The sequence below is a fragment of the Eptesicus fuscus genome, chromosome 10 (assembly GCF_027574615.1).
Source record: "Eptesicus fuscus isolate TK198812 chromosome 10, DD_ASM_mEF_20220401, whole genome shotgun sequence".
NCBI classification, from domain to species: domain Eukaryota; kingdom Metazoa; phylum Chordata; class Mammalia; order Chiroptera; family Vespertilionidae; genus Eptesicus; species Eptesicus fuscus.
Window position 1 is genome coordinate 86,686,464 of NC_072482.1, and position 22,025 is coordinate 86,708,488.

A 22,025-nucleotide genomic window follows, 5' to 3' on the forward strand; every position below is an offset into this window, starting at 1 on the left:
AAGACACACGCCAGTAACACTTAGAAAAACCCCATCACATTCCTAATAACGCCAGCAAATTCCTGTAAAACTAGTTATTTTAAATAGCAATATCACATTTTAAAAATCAGGCATCAGATTTCTAGCGTAGAAATCTGTAAATAAAACATGAAAGATTGTGCACCTGGAAACAGGATATATACTTTATAAAAATGACTTCCTGTGAATTAACTTTTCTCTGAGAAAAATGTATATAACCCAGAAAGTCTCATTGGGCATAGGAAATGGAGGAGCAAGAAGCGAGGGGAATAATATGTAAGAACAGGGCAGAGGGCTGCCCTCACTGGTGTCAGACTCACATTCACTATTCTGTGATATGAATGTTCATGTCCTTGGTTATTATTACATGAACCAAATGGAGTGTTAAAATAAAGAAATAAAGTATAACAAAAAGATGGCCTCTTATTAAAACCAGATGGAACTACATTCTTAGGTGTTGAAAAGGGTTCTGTTTTACCATTTCAAATGCTTAATGAGAGGTGCTAAAAATGGTAATGAATAACCTTGGTTTTTGTACTTACTACAGTATTTCATTTAGTCTAGGGAAAAAGAGAGTTGTATATCTATCTACAGAGTTTTAGATCTTATTTGATTTTACTTTGTAATGAATTTAGGCAAAGCCATAACATTCCCCCCAATCACTTACATCTCTATATCCATCCACCATGTTCCCAAAAATGTCTCCTGCTATGTCTCTACAACCAGCTGGGCAGAATTTGCTAAAAAAAAGAAAAAAAAAAAAGAATGAATTCATATTTTATGAAATTATAGTTAAATGTAAAAGTATTAAAATTATACTTAAAACAATTTCTCTCCTCCATAGAATACACAGGAGGGAATACCTTGCTTTAATGACAAGTCAGAAACCTGATTTATGAAAACACAGATTAATCTAAAATGTTACTCTAAAAAAGCAAGTTTTACACAGTAGTTATTTATTTTATATGCGGATGCATTATATACCCTATTAAAAAGTGAGCTTTCCTAATGCATCTTAATGATTCTAAGTCCAAGAAAAAAAAATTTAAAGCAAAATTTCTAAACACTATATATAGCAGGACCTCGTTTTTATAAAAAGACACTTAAAATGTGTAAATAACATGTGTTTTTTTTTTTATGGATAAAAAGAAGACAAGGAATTACATCTCTGGATTCTAGTGGGATTTTGAGAAACTTTCACTTTCTGTGTTATTTTACTATGCAATATCTTGATTCACTCTATTAGCACTACCCAATAGAAACATAATGGAAGCCACATATGTAAATATAAAGATTCTAGTAGCCACATTAAAAATGTAAAAAGTTTTCTCATCTGCAATTCCTTAAAGAGTCAACATATCAATAGGCTATGAATGACAGCTATACATCTATGAAAAACATGCAAAAGCAAGTCAAAATACTGTAAGAACAATGACAACTTTGAAGATGAAGGCCATATGCCCTTGTTTCTATATATACACTACATTACGATAATGTTTACTCGGTTTGTTTAAAAAGAATGTATCAGCCCAAACAGATTCCAAAATAGCAGTCGCTTTGACTTCATTTCCTCCCAGTTTCCTCCTGCTGACTTAGCAAATTAGATGAGTAACAACATGTAGTTATCAAAACTACCCAAATAAATAACTCACAATTCTTTCCCATTGACCTAATGGAGTCCAGCATTGCAGCAATGATCAAGGAATTAAGAAATTAAAATAATGGGGAATCCTACTACAGGGTTACAGTCCCTTTATCATCACCCTTAGAGACAGATTATTTCAGAATTCAGACTTTTTGGGGTTTTGTGGTGTGTTTTTTTTTGGGGGGGGGGATTTTAGAAAGTAAGACAGTTCCAATGATGTATATTATGTAAGACCCTGTGAGGGCTGCACATATTAATAAAAACACTAAAATATCTGTGTCAAATACACAAATAGTCATATTAAGTCAAATACAGACTAAGTAGACGCCTTAATTTTAGTCCAATTTTGCTGTCAAATGAATTTAAGGTCACGTTAATCAGGTATTGCCATCAAGTGAGTTACAAAAATTTTTGACTTTCAAAGCTTTCTGCATTTCACAGGGATTGTGGACATTTATTAGTCATTATACCTCATACTTTCCTAAACACTACAAATGATGGGCTACAACTTGGATCAGTGGTTTTCAACCTTTGTCATCTCCTGGCACAAAAAAATAATTACAAAAATTCTACAGCACACCAAAAAAACCCCATATTTTTTACTGATCTGACAAAAAATAGTTACCATTTTGATTCATTCACACTGGATGGCTATCGTTGTATTGGCTATTGTCATTTTTTAAATTTGACAATGTAAGAGAAAAGAGGTCACTGCCCCTGACTAAATAGTCAGGTACTGCATGTTTTATTTTTTTTAATATATTTTATTGACTTTTTACAGAGAGAAAGGGAGAGGGAGAGTTCGAAACATCAATGAGAGAGAAACATCAATCAGCTGTCTTCTGTACACCCCCCACTGGGGATGTGCCCACAACCAAGGTATATGCCCTTGACCAGAATCGAACCTGGGACCCTTGAGTCTGCAGGCCGACAACGCTCTATCCACTGAGCCAAATCGGCCAGGGCAGGTACTTCATGTTTTAAAAATTCTTGCAGCACACCAGTTGAAAATTGCTGTCTTAGATGATCTGGAACCATTACCTCACTCAGTATATTCCCCTCTTTAGGACTAAAAATGATCACTGATGCCCAGAGGCCCTATCACCGCTGGCGCTGTACAGGATCACTGAAAAGATCTCAGGGAATGTTGATGAATATTTACATTGGATGAAAGGCAACTTTACAGGGCAATATTTAATTATTGGTCACTTTTATTTTCATTTTTTCTCTACTAGACTCAGTATTGATTAACACTAGAGTTGATTCTGCATATAAAATAATCTCATTTACTAGAATGTTTGAGATGATTAGGACCATGCACTCTTGAGCCTGACTCTGGGTAGACTTAAGTGTGTAATCCTGGCCAAGTTACTGAACTGCTTTGTGCCTCTGTCTTTTGTGTATAACAGAACCTACTTTGTAGGCATGTTGGGACATTCACATGAGTTACTTTTATGCTAAGTCCAGGCACTAAGTACCTGGCCACAAAGAAAGCACTCTAAGGAGTTATAGCTGTTGTTGGCAATGATCTCTAGGCCAGTGATTCACAACTGGGTGTGAATTTTGCCCACTGAGAGACATCTGGCAATGTCTAGAGACATTTCTGGTTATCACACTGGCATGTAGAGGGTAGAGGCCAGGGTTGCTGATGAACATCCAACAACGCACAGAATAACTCTTCACAACAAAGAACCATCCAACCCGAAATATCAACGGTGCCAAGGTTGAGAAATCCTGCTCTAGGCTCTTTTACTTTATAGATGAGGGCATGCACATCAAAAAGATTAAGCCATTTTCCCAGTTAAAGCTGGGATGGAATGTTCATCTCCTACTCTCAGTAGGTTTCTCTTTTGTGGGAAAGACAAAATAAACCCTCCAAAAGCAAAATAATTATCAAAAGTCACTCCCAAATACAGGCCAGGTAAAAAACGTTGGCTCACTGGTCCTATAGTAGAACTCAGGGGTTAGCAAACTGTGGCATAAATCCAGCCTGCTGCTTGTTTTTGTAAATAAAGTTTTATCGGAACACAGCCCTGCTCATTTGTTTACATCTAGTCTATGGCTGCTTTTGCATTACAATAGCAACAAAACTGTATGACTACATGCAAAAGAGACTGCGTGACTGCAAAACCTAAAATATTTACCACCTGGCCCTTGACAAAAAAGTTTGCTGACCTCTGCTGTATAAGAAACCATTTCAAATATTCCTCATGAGTTACTACATAGATGACTTAAAAAAAAATAAATACAAATAATATCTGGTTTAATGCCAGGGTAAACAAAATGTTCAGCAACATATGCCTGCAGCCCAGCCAGCACACCCATACTTACCTGTATTCTGTCTCCAAAAAATGGTTAGCTCGGTCCAAACACGTTATCAAATCTGTCATAAAGATAATTGTAATTAGAAGACTGAATGGAACTTAAGATACCCATGCTTGAAAGATTTCTTTTAAAATAAAAAAGATAATTTTTAAAAAGCATTTATTCTTTATCTAATTTATTTATATTTTTATGTTTAAAAAATAAATAAAAACTGAGCACATCTGTAATAGTCTACAATAAAAATAAAGTAAAAAAAATCTAAATTGCAATCCCTTCACTTTTTATATGGGGAAAGGTCTATAATCGGGGGAAAAACACAAACAAAAACTGAACACAGTGTCCTCAGGATTTAGCAGTTCCTTCATTTCTCTTTCCTACCACCAATGATGGTTTGTCAGTGGTTGTCCAGTGAGTGACAACACAATCTATTTCCAACACAAAAACCAACACTGGTTAGTTACTATCCACTACGTGCCTACAAAGATCATGTGTATTCATTCCTTTGGCAGAAGGAAAACAATTTTAAAGCCCCGTGTGGTTCATAGAGAAGGTTCAGGAACATTGTAATTTAACAATTTAGCTGGAGGCACCTGAGTGACCCAAGAACCAGGTGTTTAATGAAAACACAAATAGCCTCTCAACTTTGATCAATCAGGACCAAGGACTTAACAAGAGGGTGCTCTTTGCATATGGAACTAAACCACTACTCAACAACAGAGATGCTAAGATACTGTGGATTTTGATCCATTTTTATCAACCTACTATAGTTTCCAAAATATTCCACACTTGCAATAGTTCTTTCTTTCCTTCATCTTTTCAATAGTTCTCAGGGGGTAACATATGGTGAACACTGGCCATACTCAGGGCTGCCTGGATTGCTCAGATCTGATTGGCTGGGAGGGCAATGAATGGTGCACCCCCTTCCCAGAGTACTTCTGCCAGAGGGGACTGAAAGCACAACTTCTGGGCACCTCTGTGCCCTGGGCAGACATGGGGTGGGCTGCATGGTCATTACTCTGGAGTACCAGAGGCCTGGCCAGAGCCCATGCCTCCCTTCTCTCCTGCGCAAGTGTCAGCTGCATGGTTAGGGGACTCGGTGATAGTGACTACACCCTGCTCATACTCACACTCCTCCGGCTGTGCTGGTGCGCTGGTGTGTGTGTGTGTGTGTGTGTGTGTGTGTGTGTGTGTGTATGTGTGTAAAGGGGTGTGGGTACTTGATAAAATGCTTGTCCTGAGCTAAGAAACAGGTCGGTGGAGGACTCCAGAGAATAGCCAGACCTCAGAAGGGTGACAGTGGCCCCAAAGATGCTCCACCCAAGGCTACTAGGAAAATGAGATCAACTCTCTTATGTCAGTTGATCAACTTAACATGTTCTATACAAGTATTCAATTCAGACCCAACTATAGACAATGCATTCCTCTTTTGCCTCACATCTTTTTTAAAAAAATCTTATTTTATTGATTTTTTTACAGAGAAGAAGGGAGAGGGATAGAGAATTAGAAACAAAGATGAGAGAGAAACATCGATCAGCTGCCTCCTGCACACCCCCAACTGGGAATGCGCCCTCAACCAAGGCACGTGCCCTTGACTGGAATCGAACTTAGGACCCTTCAGTCCGAAGGCCAATGCTCTATCCACTGAGCCAAACCGGTTAGGGCTTGCCTCACATCTTAATGACATTGCATTCCTCTCTTGCCTCACATCTTAATTCTGTATCTGAGGTCACAATTCTGTCCAGAGATAGTGATAAGTAGCAAGAGGCGGGGGGGATGAGGACAAATATGTGATATCTTAATCAATAAAGAAATAAAAAAATAAAAATTACAGCGGGAAGGCTGGGGAGTGTTAGGGAGTGGGGGGAAGAGATCAACCGAAGGACTTGTATGCATGCATATAAGCACAACCAATGGACACAAGACACTGGGGGGTTGGGGGGTGGGATGAGGGCATGTGATAGGGGGTAGGGGTGCCTGGGGAAGGTCAGAGGGGAAAAAAAGGAGATATATGTACTACTATTTGTAATACTTTAAACAATAAAAAAAAAGAAAAAGAAAAAAAATAAATAAAAAGTAGCAAGAGGCATTCTTAGACAGATAAAGTATACAGATTGGTGTTGATGCTTCAGCTATACCTGGATGGTCGCTGCTGGCATAGGTCAGCAAAAAGCCCCGCCCAGAAGTGTGGGATCCACTCGCAAAGCGAACAGTTATTTCATTTGTGTTCAGCAAGAGTTCTTTGGGAGCATTCATACTTCCACAATATGGTCCTAAAAATAAAGCACATTTTTGGCACATTTCAAAATTTAGACCAGCACAAAGAATTGGTATATGGCATTTTTCTCCGTTAGTGGTCAAATTTACCAGACAACACAAATGTAAGATTGTAGTAATCACTCAACTGGAATTTTGTTTAATACTGAGACTGATAGTGAACCTGATTTTACTGACAAGCCAAGGGGGGAAATGGCTAACTCTGGATAAGTAATAGGATAGAGCTAGTTAGCTGTGAACAAACCAAGAGATAGGGTTTTTGTAAAAAATAAGACTAACAAATAAAAGTCAAATACATGTAGTAGTACAAAAAAAATTTTATCACAAAAGTGATATTCTAGTGATACTCTCCTAAACTTGCTTAAAGTACTATTTAAATGTTTGTGTCCCCTCAAAATTCATATATTGAAATCCTAATACCCCAATGTGATGGTATTAGGAGGCAGGGACTCTGGGAGGTGCTTAGGTCATGAGGGTGAAGCCCCCAAGAATGGGATTAGTGCCTTCATAAAGGAGGCCTCAGAGAGCTTGCTTGCCCCTCTACCATGTGCAGACAGAGAGAGAAGGCTATGAACTTGGAAGTGGGGCCTTACTAGCCACTATAGTGAATCTGCCTGCACCATGACTCCCAGCCTCCAGACTGTATGAAATAAATGTCTGCTGTTTTTAAGCGATTCAGTCTGAGGTATCTTGTTAACCAACTAAGACAGGTAGTAAATGAAAAAAAAAAATGTTATCACAAAAATGATATTCTAGGAACCTCTTAAATTTGCTCCAAGAAACTAACAAATTCCTTATTTTAAGGAGATTCCAGAATTAAGAGTCAGTCCAATGCATGGTAAACATCATATTCCCATGCAGTTTTTCCCATACGCATTGATCTCTCTCTCACCATAGCTTCTGGTTAACCTGTATAATTTATTTTGATTTATAAAATAAAGTTCATAAAAAGCAGAATAGTTTTTAAAGCCTTTTGAAATTCCATAATATAAATTATACAATTAAGAGAATTACACATTGTTTCTAGAATAAGTTGCTTGAAAAGCAATAGGAAGCTCAATGAACTTTCAAAGGACAAAATTAGATTTGGAGCTAAAAAGGAAATAAAATACCTTCCCAAGACTACCCAAGTTAAAGTTTAGTTGTCATCTTAAAAGTCATGTATGCAAGACACAATAATTTCCCCAAAAAATAGGAATTAACAAGCAGATCTAAAAAAATTATTTATTAATGAGAAAGAGGGAGAGAGGGAGAGGGAGGGAGAGGGAGACTGATTCTTGTATGTGCCCTGACAGGGGCTCAAACATACAACCTTGAGGATGAGCTTTTCTTACGAATACCTTTCTATGCCCAAATGATATGGTTACTGTTAGTGTTCTCCATCCTGACTTGTAAAAAGGGTCTACAACTGTACTTAAACATTCCCAAAGACAATATCATTGGAAATTCAAATGTGAGCTTGATAACTTCTAACTTTGACCACGGTTCTATTCTCCATCGTGGGCTGTGTTCCTGGATTGGAGAACCCGCCTCGGCTCACAGTCAGACTGAAGCTCACCCCTTCTCGACTGGGTCCTAAAACCTTTAGCAGACCTAAGCGTAGGACTCACAGTTCCGATTCCCATCTGCAGGTGCTGTGTGTTCCATAGACCCGGACTTGCCATCTAACTCCCCTCACCTCTATCCTTGCCTGCAAGGCAGGTTCCATCCTACTTTACAGTCCCAAATTCCCTCACTCTGGGGCATAGCAGAAAGGTACTTCATCAGGTAGGCTGAAAAATGAGGGAAAAACGAATACTTCTCCCTTTTGTGGAATGTAACTGTAGGCCTGGCTTGTGGGAAGAGCTATCGATGATTCCGAATGGAGTAGCCCTGTGGCATTTGGCACCTGACGTGAGGCCCAGACAATGGGCTAATCCCTTGGACAAAAGGAATAAAGGGCCCGGAACCACAGGGGCTGACTTCTTTGAGCACAGTAGGCCAGTTCCTCTCAACACATCCCTTGTTTGGGGCCACTGTTCCATGAGCAGCTGAGAGGGGAAACCCTTTATCTTTCCATGTGTGAATAAAAGAAAACTGTCCAACAAGGAAGAATGAACCATCTGCTCAGGGCCAAGCCCAGAGCCCTCCGTTCTCTGGCAATCGGACAATCCGTGCGACCGTTTCTAGTAGTGCTCCATTCTCCATGGGTCGCCTGCCGAAGTCTCTGGACATTCCCAGGCAGCCACAGTTGGGTTAATAACTCTTCCAAGTCACTTCAGGAGGGTCTATGCTTTCGAGCTTGAAACCGATGGAGCTAAATTATTGTTTCATCTGTGAAAGGGACGTGTTTAAAAAAATGGATGCATACTGTTAAAAAAAAAAAAAGAGAGAGAGAGACCCCTCCCCCTGCATAACTACTCTCAGTGGTGAAAAACACAGAGACCAAATGAAAACCCAACTCCTGAGAGATCTGTCCTAAATCAGACAACAAAAAATCCTCCTGAAAACCTTCAACTTTATAAGCACCTTCTGAAGCACACATTTAATTTCTTATGCCAGTGGGCACAAAGGGCATTCCCCGGGAGTGCCCTGGCAGAGCCAGCCACGGGCACGCCTTCAGCGGCCAGGAAAGTGGCACCCAGCACGGGCCAGATCTGTTCTCAGGGGCGCGCTGCCGAAACCACCTCCAGAAATGCTGAAGCTGCAAAGGCCACACGCCACTGACTCCCGTCCCTTTCCCATTTGTTTTTTTCAGTGCAGTCAAATGGCAAGGTTTGTCCTTGCTGGCTAATTGCAATAGTGTCATTGTACAAAATTACTGAATTTTCAGGGCCATTTTCTTTGAAAAGGAAGGAAATTAACATGAAAAAGGGATATTCCTGGACTGTGCCATTAACACCATAGTCACGTAAGAATGTGAGTGGTGTCCCTGGAGAGCGTTGGCCTCCGGTTCCCAGACAAAAATCAGTGACAGATGATAAATGAACCAGGCGGATTCCTAGACAAAGGTGTGGCTTTCCTTGGGGCCAAGGCATGTCAAGAAGTGCCCTAACACTGGCGCTCACAACCCACCTAGGCCATTACTTCTCTCCCAACAAAAGAGGGTAATTACTGAAACGAAATCACAGTGCGGTCTCCAGGGAAGTGTTTGGGGAAAAGGAGGAGGAGGAAGTCCAAGCCTTTTCTCCTTGAGGCTTATGATTATGTTAATAAGATGTCTAGTGTGGAACATTCTGGCTGATATCAAGTTTTCTATAAGTTTAAAAATTCTTCTGAATTCTATCTTGGCACAAAAGGCAAAACCAAATCAAACAAACAAAACAGTCCTTCTCAAGAATATCCACCAAAGGAGCCCCAATCCTAGAGGGGAATGCGATTCCAGGGTGTTTGAGGCTCAAAACAACTTTCCATACAAGCTGGAAATTTCTTCAAGGGCTTTTGTTGTCTCTTTAAAAGTCATAAGAGCCAAAACCGGTTTGGCTCAGTGGATAGAGCGTCGGCCTGTAGACTCAAGGGTCCCAGGTTCGATTCCGGTCAGGGTCATGTACCTTGGTTGCGGGCACATCCCCAGTGGGGGGTGTGCAGGAGGCAGCTGGTCGATGTTTCTCTCTCATCGATGTTTCTAGCTCTCTATCCCTCTCTCTTTCTCTCTGTAAAAAATCAATAAAATATATTTAAATAAAAGTCATAAGAATTTTCTGTTCTCCATGATATGACCGGTAGAGACATAACCCATTTGTTAAATAGAAGCTGCCAATCTTGTGTTTTTCTTTATTTGGAATTTTCAAAAAATCAACAGAGAACACATAATGTTTGGATCTTATTATGGTATGCCAGCTATGTATTATTCTAAAATACTATCACAGAAATCTTGTTGCAATTGTGAGGCAAAACACCAAGTATTATTTCCCACTTTCCCATATCTCTTGTTCCTAGTGTAATACGAACATGAACAGTTGACTTCACATGGTTTTACTTCTTGAGTCTCTGACAATGGTTAAAAGAATATTGGGGGTGGAGGTGGAAGTACAGGAAATGTAAAAGAACAATTCTGGAATTTCCTGATTTTCCTATAGTGCAAGTCATTTATCAGAACACAACTAATTTAACTGACTATAATTAGGTTCACCGGCCATGGTGCCTCCTTAAGCATTTTGACTAAGTATTTTGAAACCATAAATTTATACTGATACTCTGTATGGGAGTGATTTTTCAGAAATCCATTTTACTTCCAGTATATCCCCATGGAGAAGGCCCTCAGCAGTGTCTACTTCTTCCAGCAAATGATAACCAAGAACTACAGCTCAGATCTTATGCACAAGCCCCTGATCAGATTGTTGGCTATTGCCACATCAAATTGGGAAGGTTTAAGAGAAGGGTCTCTGAAGTCAGATGCCCAAACTTGAATCCCAGCTCTAGTTAAGGGGTCATAAGCATGTCACTTGACCTTTTGAAGCTGCAATTTCCTTATGTGTGGATGTTACAAACAGGTCCTCTCTCCCAGAGGGCTATTGCGAAGGTTAAATTAGTTAGTAACTCTAAGGACTAAACCCAGCATATAGTATATAGTTGAATGCTTAGTCGCAGGCACCTTCTACATTATTTATAGTCTTTTCTCTATTATAGAGTCCTAAAATTTTATGTAAATCAAGTCCTTCTTTCAATGCAGTCAGGATGTTTATAGATAGAGGAATCTTCCTGTGAATCTTCTTGCAGTGTGAACAAATCCACATTTTTAAATATGTCTGCCAAAACTGAGCTACATGCAATGTGAATTATTAAAAGTGGACTGAGCATTTTTAATTACAAGACTACTCTATACAATAGGGGATACTACAAAGATAAATAAAATGCAATTCCTTGCTCAAGGAACCCCTTATCTGGTAGAGAAGCTAATATAATGATCGCAACCTGAGATTGGTGCTCTACTGAAGGCTTAGAAAAACAACACGAGCCCTAACTGGTTTGGCTCAGTGGGTAGAGCCTCGGCCTGCGGACTGAAGGGTACGGGTTTGATTCCAGTCAAGGGCAGGTACCTTGGTTGCAGGCTCCTCCCCGGCTAGGGCCCCGGTTGGGGTTCGTGCAGGAGGCAACCAATTGATGTGTCTCTCTCACATCAATGTTTCTCTCTGTCTTTCCCTCTCTCTTCCACTCTCTCTAAAAATCAATGAAAAAATATCCTCAGGTGAGGATTAACACACACACAGAACAACAACAACAACAACAACAAGAGCCCCAGAGCCAATGACTAGAGTTGATGGACCTCAAAGAAGGTTCTAGCGTGGACAGAACTGGATTTGGTTTGCCTTTACCGTGTGTGTGTGTTAGAAGGGGTAGAAGACCAGGGGAGGAAGAAAGAGAAGGACACATAGAGATATAACATCCACAAATGTCCCAGGGCATGAAACTGTGTGATGTGGTTAGGAAAAGGCACCAAGATGAGGAGACTCAGAGATGAGGTGGAGATGTGTGTGGGGAAGAGAATGAGCTAACCTGAAGGGCAGGCTACCAAGTTCCTGCAGACAATGGGGCACAATTAATAATTTTTAAATTAAGGAAAGAAATTACTGTATTACAATATTTAACAAGATGACCTCAGATGGCCTGGAGGGAATGGACACTGGCTAAAGAAGAGAGAGGGAAATCAGAAACAGATGCAAAGACATGGACTGGCAATGGCAGCGAAAATAAAGAAAAAGCCAAGCTGAACATAATAGAGGATATGCATTCTCTGCTCATCTCCTGAGGCTGAATGAAGAAAATCTGTACCTGGAGCTAGTTCTAACTTATGGAACCCCTACCACATGCTTGGAATGATCTAGGCCAGTGGTCGGCAAACTCATTAGTCAACAGAGCCAAATATCAACAGTACAACGATTGAAATTTCTTTTGAGAGCCAAATTTTTTAAACTTAAACTTCTTCTAGAGCCACTTCTTCAAAATAGACTCGCCCAGGCCGTGGTATTTTGTGGAAGAGCCACACTCAAGGGGCCAAAGAACCGCATGTGGCTCGCGAGCCGCAGTTTGCCGACCACGGATCTAGGCAAATGTGGGCCATCTGGGATGCACCAGGAGGGGTAGGGTAGGGAAGCTGCTGCAGCTCAGCCTCAGCTTGGTAGAAGGAGCCTGCCCAGAGTATTGAGAGGGGACCAATGTGTTCTCTGGTCTTAGACATCCAAGTTTACAAAGGGTAAACTGTGTGCAAGACAACTGAGGAGGCGGGAGGAAGAGGAGAAGGAGCAGAGGAGGGAGAGGAGTGATGATGATGATGGCTAACATACTTCATGCTTATTATGTGCCTGGCAAGCATCATTCCTTTAAGCGCGCGCTCTCTCTCTCTCTTCTCAAGCATCATTCCTTTAAGCGCGTTCTCGCTCTCTCTTTTCTTTCCCCTTCCCCTTCCTCTCCTCCTCCTCCTCCTCCTCCTCCTCCTCCTTCTTCTTTTTCTTCTCTCTCTCTCTCTCTCTCTCTCTCTCTCTCTCTCTCTCTCTCTTTCTCTCTGCCTCAATCACCCATATGTGGTATATACTAGGATTTCACCCATTTTATTTTTATTTATTTTATTTTACTTTATTCTTTCCATCACTATTTATCCCCTCTGTGCCCTCTTCCACCTCTCCCCTTCCTCCCCATTCTAAAGATGAGGAAATGGAGATAAAGATGTAAGTGATTTGCTCAAAGTCAAGCAATTAAAAAAGAAGTGATAAGGCCGTAATTTGAAGCCAGGCCGTCTAATTCCAGAGTCTACACTCTTCAGCACAAGGAAAAAAATCTAGACAGAAACAAAACTGTTAATCTCAATGCATCTTGAAGTCCAGACTGGCTGTATTGGTCCACAGGGACCTGGGTGGGGGAGATTCCGTGAGAACAAGGTCTCTCAAGATCCTGAGGAGCCAAGCACCTGGTTCCCACCAAGACTCCTCCAGTAGGTTTTTAGGGATCCAGGAACAACACTAAACTCCACCCACCAGGGGAAAACTGGGACCCCGTCAATTTTCTTGAAATATCAGGAAAACAGAAATGACCATTCCTCTGGGGTCCCAGGTAGCAGTGATGACAAAAACAAAACAAAACAAAACAACCCACACACCCCTGAATTCAAAGCTCTACATCCATTGTGGTCAGCAAGACTGGAAATGGAACCTTACCAGAGGGCTAGGAAGGGTGGCAGAGTCAGTAAAGATTTTTAAAGTTGAGAATAATGATCTTCAATATGAATTCACAGCCTTTCCTCTTCAGTGTTGTAAGTAAAACAATGTTAAATACTTTTTCTCATATTTTAAATGTAGGTACATTGGTATGACACAATGCCTGAGTCAGGACTTATGTTCCCTCCAAGTGAAAGATATTTTAATGTTTTATTTAACTAACCCGAGTCTCGGTACCAAAGCAGCAACCTGAACTGCACTATACAATAATTTTACATTTAAAGAGATGTTATTTAAATAGACCCCTTGTTTGAATCCTCAAACTCCAGGTTTAAAAGGGAATTTGTCCAATCCTAGAATAGCTTTGGCTACCTTAGTCAAGTGTCTGTGGTCTTATGTGTCCAAATATAAGATGAACTTCTTTTCCAAAACTGTCCTCTAAAAACAAGGCGTCGCCTTATATTTGAGTCCTTCAAAGCCTCCTAGTACACTGACCTCTCTGAACAACAGAGAACTGTTTGGGAAAGATGCTGGAAATAACCTTGAGGAGTACAAAAGAGTCCACCTGACAAAGGCAGCGGAGAGGGAAACAAAGACACATATTGCGGATTTAGTTCTTATTCCTGGTGGGAATAGCTGACCTCACAATTTCTAGTGTTGGAAATCAATTTAAACAAGACTTTTAAAGATCACTTTAAAAAGTAATAGCATTGCGTTGGCCAAAAATGCACAATCTGAATGTAATCACGAGGGCACATCAAACCAACCCAAATCAACGGACATTTCTATGAAATAACTGGCTAGAACTCTTTAAAACTGCACAAGAGACAAAGAAAGATTAAGGAACTGTCTCTGATTAAAGGAGGCTGAGGAGACCTGACAAGTAAACGCTTTGTGATCCTGAACTGGATCCCACATAAGCAAAGCAACATTAGTCTTCTTTTGAAGGGAGTCTCAATTGCTTCAATTACTTCAGTCTCAAACAAAACCCCAGAAATCCCTCAGTTATAGTGAAAACAATCTCTACTAAGCAAAGTATGATACTTCTTAATGATTTTTTTGGGCCAGAATATTAGCACACATGATCTTGAAAGATAGTGTATGTTTTATATCCAAAATTTTAAATAAGTTTACAAGTGAATTTTGTTTGAAAAAGTATCTTTAAAAACATATTTTGTTCTTAAAAAACATTTTTCTAGTGAAGGACGATACACTTGATGTTATCAGCCTTGCTGTTTCCAGGGTATTTGAAAGGGAGAGTCAGTGTCTTAACTTAGCCGTCGATAGATAAGTACATTCTTCTAATTGATGCTCGAATCTGAAATATCAGCCATAATGATAATACACGACAAAAAGAATAAAAATAACCCCTTCTTGCATGTGTCAGGCCTTTTCACATCAATGAGATCAAGCATATCTTTTGCTTGATCACTGTCAAAGCTGGTGTGGACACACGGCTTAGAATGCATTTTGCTACCACAGGAGTGTGGATGATAAAAAGCACGCAAAGTATGTGAACCAAACATTTCAGACAATTGGCCTGGGGGTGAGCCATTAAAAAAGAACTGCATAATGATTAAAACTGCAAAACTTCAGCATGTTCACAACGATTAACGCAATCACATTCCAAGGAGGTCCACTCTTGGCAGAGCTTACACACACTAATGCCAGAAAACATTACTCTTTTTCAAAACATTATCTGCATATTCAAAAGTTGGAGAGTGTTGAATCTTAAAATCTCTTGGCCCTGGGTTTTAGCAATAAATTAGTGGGGGGAAAAATGAACGGGATAAACTAAAATTATTCAGCTGTTTTAGCCACACATGTAATCATAAGAGCCATCAAATTCCAGAATTTCAGGAGGTATTCAGAACATAAGGTCCCCCCTGCAGCACCTCAGCGGGCACCCCCTCTACCAGACCCAGGAAATAGTACTGTGGGTCCCTGGGACACTGAGCTAACACTAGGGACCTCCCACTGGAGTCATGCCAGCGCCTGTGGCCACGATAACTGCAGAGGGGCCTCCCACCCTCCCATAGAGCTGGGCAACAGCCCCAGGAATGCCCACTCCCTGAGCTCGGATGCAGGACCACAAAGCACTATGCCTCCTCCTCCTCCTCCTTCATGGTGGATGCCTACACTCCTCAGGAAAGTTCAAACTGACCAGGGAACTACTTTTTTTAATGGATTTTTATTGATTTTTTTAGAGAGAGGGGAAAGGAGAGAAACATTGATGACAGAGAAACATCAATCAGCTGCCTCCTGCACGCCCCCTACTAGGGATCAAGCTCACAACTCAGGCATGTGCTCTGATCGGGAATCAAACCGGCGTCCTCTTGGTGCATGGGTCAACATTCAACCACTGAGCACACCAGGGCACGACCAGGAACTATTTTAACTCTGTTCAAATTTATGTCTAGTTATGGTTTTGGTCCAGAGAAATCTATTTGTTGTTTTTTAAGAAACATGTTTATTAAAGAAAGAACTGAAAGTAAAGAGAGGACATAAGACCCATAGTCAAACCTTCTAAAGTCCTTGTATTTTGCTATAGTTATGTTCTGATTTATTTTACTCAAAGGGTTTTTTTTTATCATCATAACATTATTGTATATTCATATTTTATCTAACACTATGTATAGCATAAACAACTTTCTAGATTAACAGTCTTTTAAACAAATAGCTGTTTATATTCCTAATAACTGTAACTTGTTTTACTTAACTGGTTCCTTGTCATTGAACTTATTGATTTACTTTTAAAATCATTTATTCTCTGAGTATCTACTACATTCAAGCCACTGGATTAAATATTATAAGTACTACACATACATAAATAAATGACTCCTTCCAGAATGCTCTTCAAAACCACAAAAGATGCAAACATATACATGCAACATATATGATATATGCATGTGTGTACTTGCTACGTTTCCTTAAACCACTTTATTCTTTTAAAATATGCTTATATAATTGAAATATTCTAATTTCCTGTTCATGTATTCCTCTTATTGCTCATTTCTGCTCTCCTTGTCTGCTGGATTTGCCCTAGCATGACTAATCAGAAAATCTTTAAAGTACCCACAAAAGAAATTCTCAAGCATCATTAAATATTTTATCTTAAAAACATGTTCCAAGTATTAACGACACCTGTGCTTGAAACAAAATTGCTATATATGTAAGTGGTCTGGTCACCTGGAAAAGGTAATAATTTGTTGGAGTTTTCTTTAGGTGGTGGAACCAAGAGAAAGGAGGGGACATCTGGAGCCACAGGGACAGATATAAACCTTTCTTTCTGCCCTATCTAGCTGTGCGATCCTTAGCGTTTTCCTTAAATGTCACTGTGATGCAGTTTCGTACAAAGGAGTTAATATTTACCTTGCAGGGAGGATGTAAGGGTGCAGGAAAAATCTATGGAAGGGCCCAGCATGTACCTGGATACAAAAGACGCTGACTATGTTTATGTCTACAATGAGCATATCTTTTGCCTTTATGAGACAAACAGAAGTGTATACAGAAACATTTTAAAGAGAAAAACTCAGTTACTGGGCTTTACTGCTACGAGTGAATTTTAATTTATTACTCATTTCCTAGTGACAGGTCGAAGTCTTCAAAATTTAAGAACCTAGCCATGTGGAGAACAGTACCCTGAGGCCGACCATGACCGCTTTGTCACCTAGCTCCTAAGGTGTAGCTAATCCCATGCTTTTCCTCCTTTCTGTGTATTTGTGAGTTTATATCAAAGGGGATGGGGCAAATTCCCAGTGCGGGAAAGTCACATCCATTCTGCCATCCTGCTTTGGGAGGATTTGCTCCCCTTTCTAATTCTTCTCCCCTGGGCCTCTGATTTGAAAGGTGAGCAAATGAGTCCTCTGCTGCTCTGTCAGCAGGTGGAATTCACTGCTTGTTTTTCGGACAAGTAGATGCTCCCCCAGACACACCGGGGTGGGAGAGCAGCTTCAGGCCCGGGAATACTTTGCCTCACATTTTACCCTGGAGGTCTGGCACGCAGTCTTCTCTGAATCTGTATGAATCCCTGGCTAATGAGAGTCCCTGACAATGGTCTCTATATGTTAATTCAGGTTCCATCACCCAACGTAATGGAACAGTAAGCTTTCCAGGGACCTTTTGCGTCCTGGAATTCTCATTTTCCCGTTGGAGTCAGACTGGAGTTTAAAAAGTGCAAATAATTATATGAAGTCAACCATCTTTGGTCTGTCAAAGTGATTCAACCATCATTAAAACAGACATAAGATTGTCAGGGCTAAAAAATCTTAGCTGTTTTTCCCCTGATGGGGCCTGGGTAAGGTTAGACCTCTGAATAGTCTCAGGCACGGTCCGTGCCTCTACCTGGGCCGAGGCACCAGCGGTGAGGAAACAAGTCTAGACTAAATGTAACCACAGCCTGGAAGGCTATGTGTTGGAGAAACTGCCTATGGAACGAGCAGGCGGACAAGATGTTACCTAAAACCTATCTCTTTTGTGGAGTTGTGTGCACAGAGAATTTCAGAAAATCTCTACTCTCAAAATAACCTGTGGATAAGATTTTGTCTAAATTCAAGCTGTTTCCTTGGCTTTGGGACTGCAAGGCTGTCGTTATGGTGATGTCAGATGCCACTGTGCTAACAGCACGCCCAGAGCACAGAAAGCTTAATTTCCAAAGGTTATTTTGGAAACTGTCCTTTGCACTTGCTGCTCCCGTACCCAGAAACTCTGACCTCAGATATACGTGCACGACGCATTCCCTTCTTCATCGGGGTCTCTGCTCAGATGTCCGGTAGTGAGAAAGCCTTCTGACCATCCCATTTGAAGTAGCACAAACAACTCAAAAACAGGCTCCATCTTACCTTAGAATGTCTTCTTTTTCTTATTCTCATTTTTCTTTCTCACAATCACTCACATGATAGATGCATTTGTTTGTTTTCCTTCCTCCCCTCCTCTTCCCACCAAGGCAAGCTCCATGAAGGAGGAACTCTGTTTCTTTTCACTGCTATATCCCAACCAGTTTCTCACGGAGGTCCTGAACCCAGGATCACTACTCAATAAATATTTGTCACAGGAATGAATGAACCGTAGATGTTTTAGCCAAGAGCCATACATCTCCAATTCTCTTCCCAGCAAGATACAAACTCAAACAAAGCTCCTGAGACATGCACACCAGGCTAACGGTAACATCTCCTTAGATGTCTTTGTTGCAGCTTATGAAGCAAATGTACCATGTGAGCTACCCCAAGAGTTTACAAAACTCAAGTTTCTCTTCTAATGTTCCCAGGCTATTTTAACTAAGAAACAGACAACCTCCTTCCCCCAAACTGCAAATGTTTTCATGCACATAGAAGCCTCGGTCTCTTTCCTTACCATACTCATAGGAATTGTTGGTGAAGAGGAGGTAGTCAGAAGCACAGGTCTGGGACTCAATATCCAAATCTCCTAACCTCAGAATCAACTTCTTCCCCTTCGGTACTGTGATTGTCTTCTCACAAGTCGTGTGATTGGGGTAAGTCCGTGGATAATCCTTAGATGCCATGGTGCCACTGTCCAGATAGGACACTACATGCCCACAGCCATCACCTATTAAAGAAAAAGGATTTAAGAAGTAAAATTAATTGTTCCTGAGAATTGAGAATCCAGTACAATTCCCTAGTCATGTATTTTCTTCCTTCTTTGAAAAAAAATATTAAAAATAAGATTAAATTATTACGCAGTATGTATTGTTTCACATTAGTACATCTCTTGTTTCCCAGTTTAATCTTTTGAACAGTTCATCAAAATGTTTCGTATTAGAATGGAAAGCCATTATTAGCAAACACATCATTTTATCATATTACTTTTTCTAATCATCTATCTATCTGAACTTGTACAGTGGGCCCTGGGCATTCACAGACTTTCTGGTTTTGTCTATTAGCAAGCCAATGTCATGTAAAAATCTGCGATGGAGAAAATATTATTACTTACTTCAGAGAGTTACCGTGAGGATTAAGCGGGATAACATATGTAAAATCTGTCATTGACAGAATCTGAGACTTAGGCTGAGAGGACTTGAACATTTAGCTGGGAACTAGCAATCATTCAACATTCATATCTCACTAATGACAGTCATAGGTTGACGGTTCCTGATAGACTCAGGGTGCATCATCAGAGAAAGTCAAGCATCTCCGACATTGAGTGCTGGCCACACACCAGACCTGTGGGAGCCACACCAAGGCAGCAGGGGCTGCTTCAGGACCTGAGAGTGAAATGGGAGACAGTCACGTGTCCAAATAACTGTCACACTAGGTGCTTTGTGCCATATCAGGGGCTTAAACAAAGTGCTGAGGCAGACAAGAAAGAATCTCTTTTAGTGGAATATCACTAGTTCATTAAAATAACAAATTTTCTTAAGACTTCTCTGAACAAGAAAGGTCATCAGTTGACCAACAAGTTGCCCTAGTAGATTAAAGTGACCAAGTTAATCCTTCCGGTAGCTAACGGTGCGCACAGTGGGTGCTGCAAGGCCAATGAGCATGCACTGCATTCAAACTGCAAAATGCCTGTGGTTAGTACAGCTTCACATAAAAACAACAACAACAAGAATTCCTACCCTGAGGGAGGGAGAGGATGCAGAAATCATCTGGAGAAGGAACTCTGTCAGGCAGGAAAACAAGGGCTCTCCACAGAAGCCCCAACTAGGGTACAACGGGAGCTAAAGACCAAGCAGCCTTCTCCCTTCGGCTGCCTCTTCCCTAAGCTAGAGGAGGACTCACCTGTGGGCATCCTTTATTCCACTTCCTTCTTGCAGCTCAAACGATAATGGAGGCCCAGGCCAAAAGAAATATCTGGGGGTAGGGCAGGGAACCCCACTTCAGCAGACCAGGTGTAGGGAAAGGATCCACCCATTCTCCAGAAATGCCCACAAGGTTCTGAACAGCCCTGGCCAGGAGGTTGGATTGAGGGAGAGCTGACCTTAAGAAGATGGGGTTAGAGAATACCAGGGAAATGTGGATGGATAACTACGATGAAACTACTCTGCAACCCGGAGATCTAGGCAAAAGTGGTGGGGTTTTTACTATAGGCAACAGGGATCCAAAAAAACTTTTGGAGAAGAGACTTAATGAAGTATCTGAAAGAGGTATTTGAGAAAGTGGGTCAACCTGGTTGGGTAGTGATAGGAACTAGAACACAGGGAGAATCTGGGTCAGAGGAGCAGTAGTAGGGCTAGAAACGAGCTAGCTAAAAGGGGAAGGAAGAGAAAGAAAACCCGGAGAATTCATCATAAAGAAATACGAACAGACTTAAGTTTGTAGTGGAAAAGACAAGAGGAGAAATACTCTTTACTCTCAGGTCCATGCTGATAATTAAATGAAAATTATAATAGAGTGAAGCATATGGTGGGGAAGCACATAATGCACAGGGTTTTAAAAAGTGAATTATTTCCTGCCTTTAAAGGCTTTAATTTAAAAAATAGTCCCATTTACAGTTTCTTTTGAAAACTGGAAGACATGGTAACCAAACCAACAGGCATTCTCGAAGAGCTAGCAAAAAAGAGACAAACGCCCAGCCTTGTGGGGTGTGGCTCAGTTGGTTGGGCATCATCCTGGTTCAATTTCTGGTCTAGGGCACATGCCTGGGATGCACAGGCTCCATCCCCGGAGATGAGGCGTTCGGGAGGCAGCCAACTGATGCTGTGCTCTGGCATTGATGTTTCTCTTTCTCTCTCCCTTCCTCTCTCTCTCTCTCTCTCATAAATAAAATAAAATAAAACAAAAGAGACAAACACCCTAGCTCCCCACCAGGTCCTGGCCACTCGTTTTTGACTTGTCCCACCATTGGAGGCATTAATTTTGAGCACTCGAATAGAGCAGCACTAGGGTAACCAGAGTACAAACAAATGATTGTGCATTTAATATGCACTAACCCTTTCTAAGCCACCAAGATGCCCGCTGGTAAACATTAAATGCCTCTTTTCTTGCTACAATGCAATTCTGCTTTAATAAGAGAAGAGCAAGTGGAAACATTTCCTAGATAACACAACGGAATTATATGTGAATCAACCTACACATGATTATTGTATTCTAAATTTTAAGTGACATGTTATGACAAAGAAAAATCGCATGGTGTCACTTCTATTCATTTTATTAGGTGCAATAACGGTATCAAAATTAACTAAGAAACCGGTGTTTTTAGGGATGCCTACTGAGATATGTAGGGCTGAAAGGACACAATGACATAAGGTCTGTCAGGGTTTGTCTTCAAAAATGTACTTCAGCAAAATCGGGAGGAAAGGATGGGGAAATGCTGATGGTTGCTGTAGCGGGATGGTGAAGGTTCACGAGCTTTGTTCTGTTGTGTTTTTAATTAAAATGAAAACAAATACAGGTCCATCTTTAAGGGAAGAGATACAATCTTGCTTTTCTGATGAGCCTCCACCTGGTGTTGGGAGGGCTGGTGGGCAGTGTTGGAGGTGACAGCCACAGTCCAGTGCCGCCCACCTAACATCAAAGGGGGGAAGTGGAAGCAGGGAAGGAAGAAGCTGCCCCACAGGGAATCTGCCTGCTCTTCAAAAGTGGCTGCCACGCAATGTTTACCTTTTTCTTCCCGGTAATTTAATTGCCAAAACATATGATGACTAAACCATGTGTCATTTCCTCCTCTCCTTAGGC

At 40.8% G+C, this 22,025-nt stretch overlaps 1 protein-coding gene across 1 annotated transcript in view; it reads right to left on the reverse strand.

Moving 5' to 3' along the window:
* DCBLD1 (discoidin, CUB and LCCL domain containing 1) overlaps positions 1–22,025 on the reverse strand; it is a 55,301-nt gene that overhangs the window by 16,828 nt on the left and 16,448 nt on the right. Inside the window, 4 exon segments of the mRNA XM_054722467.1 lie at positions 686–758; positions 3,995–4,046; positions 6,124–6,258; positions 18,745–18,957. Of these exon segments, the coding sequence (XP_054578442.1) occupies positions 686–758; positions 3,995–4,046; positions 6,124–6,258; positions 18,745–18,957 (473 nt within the window).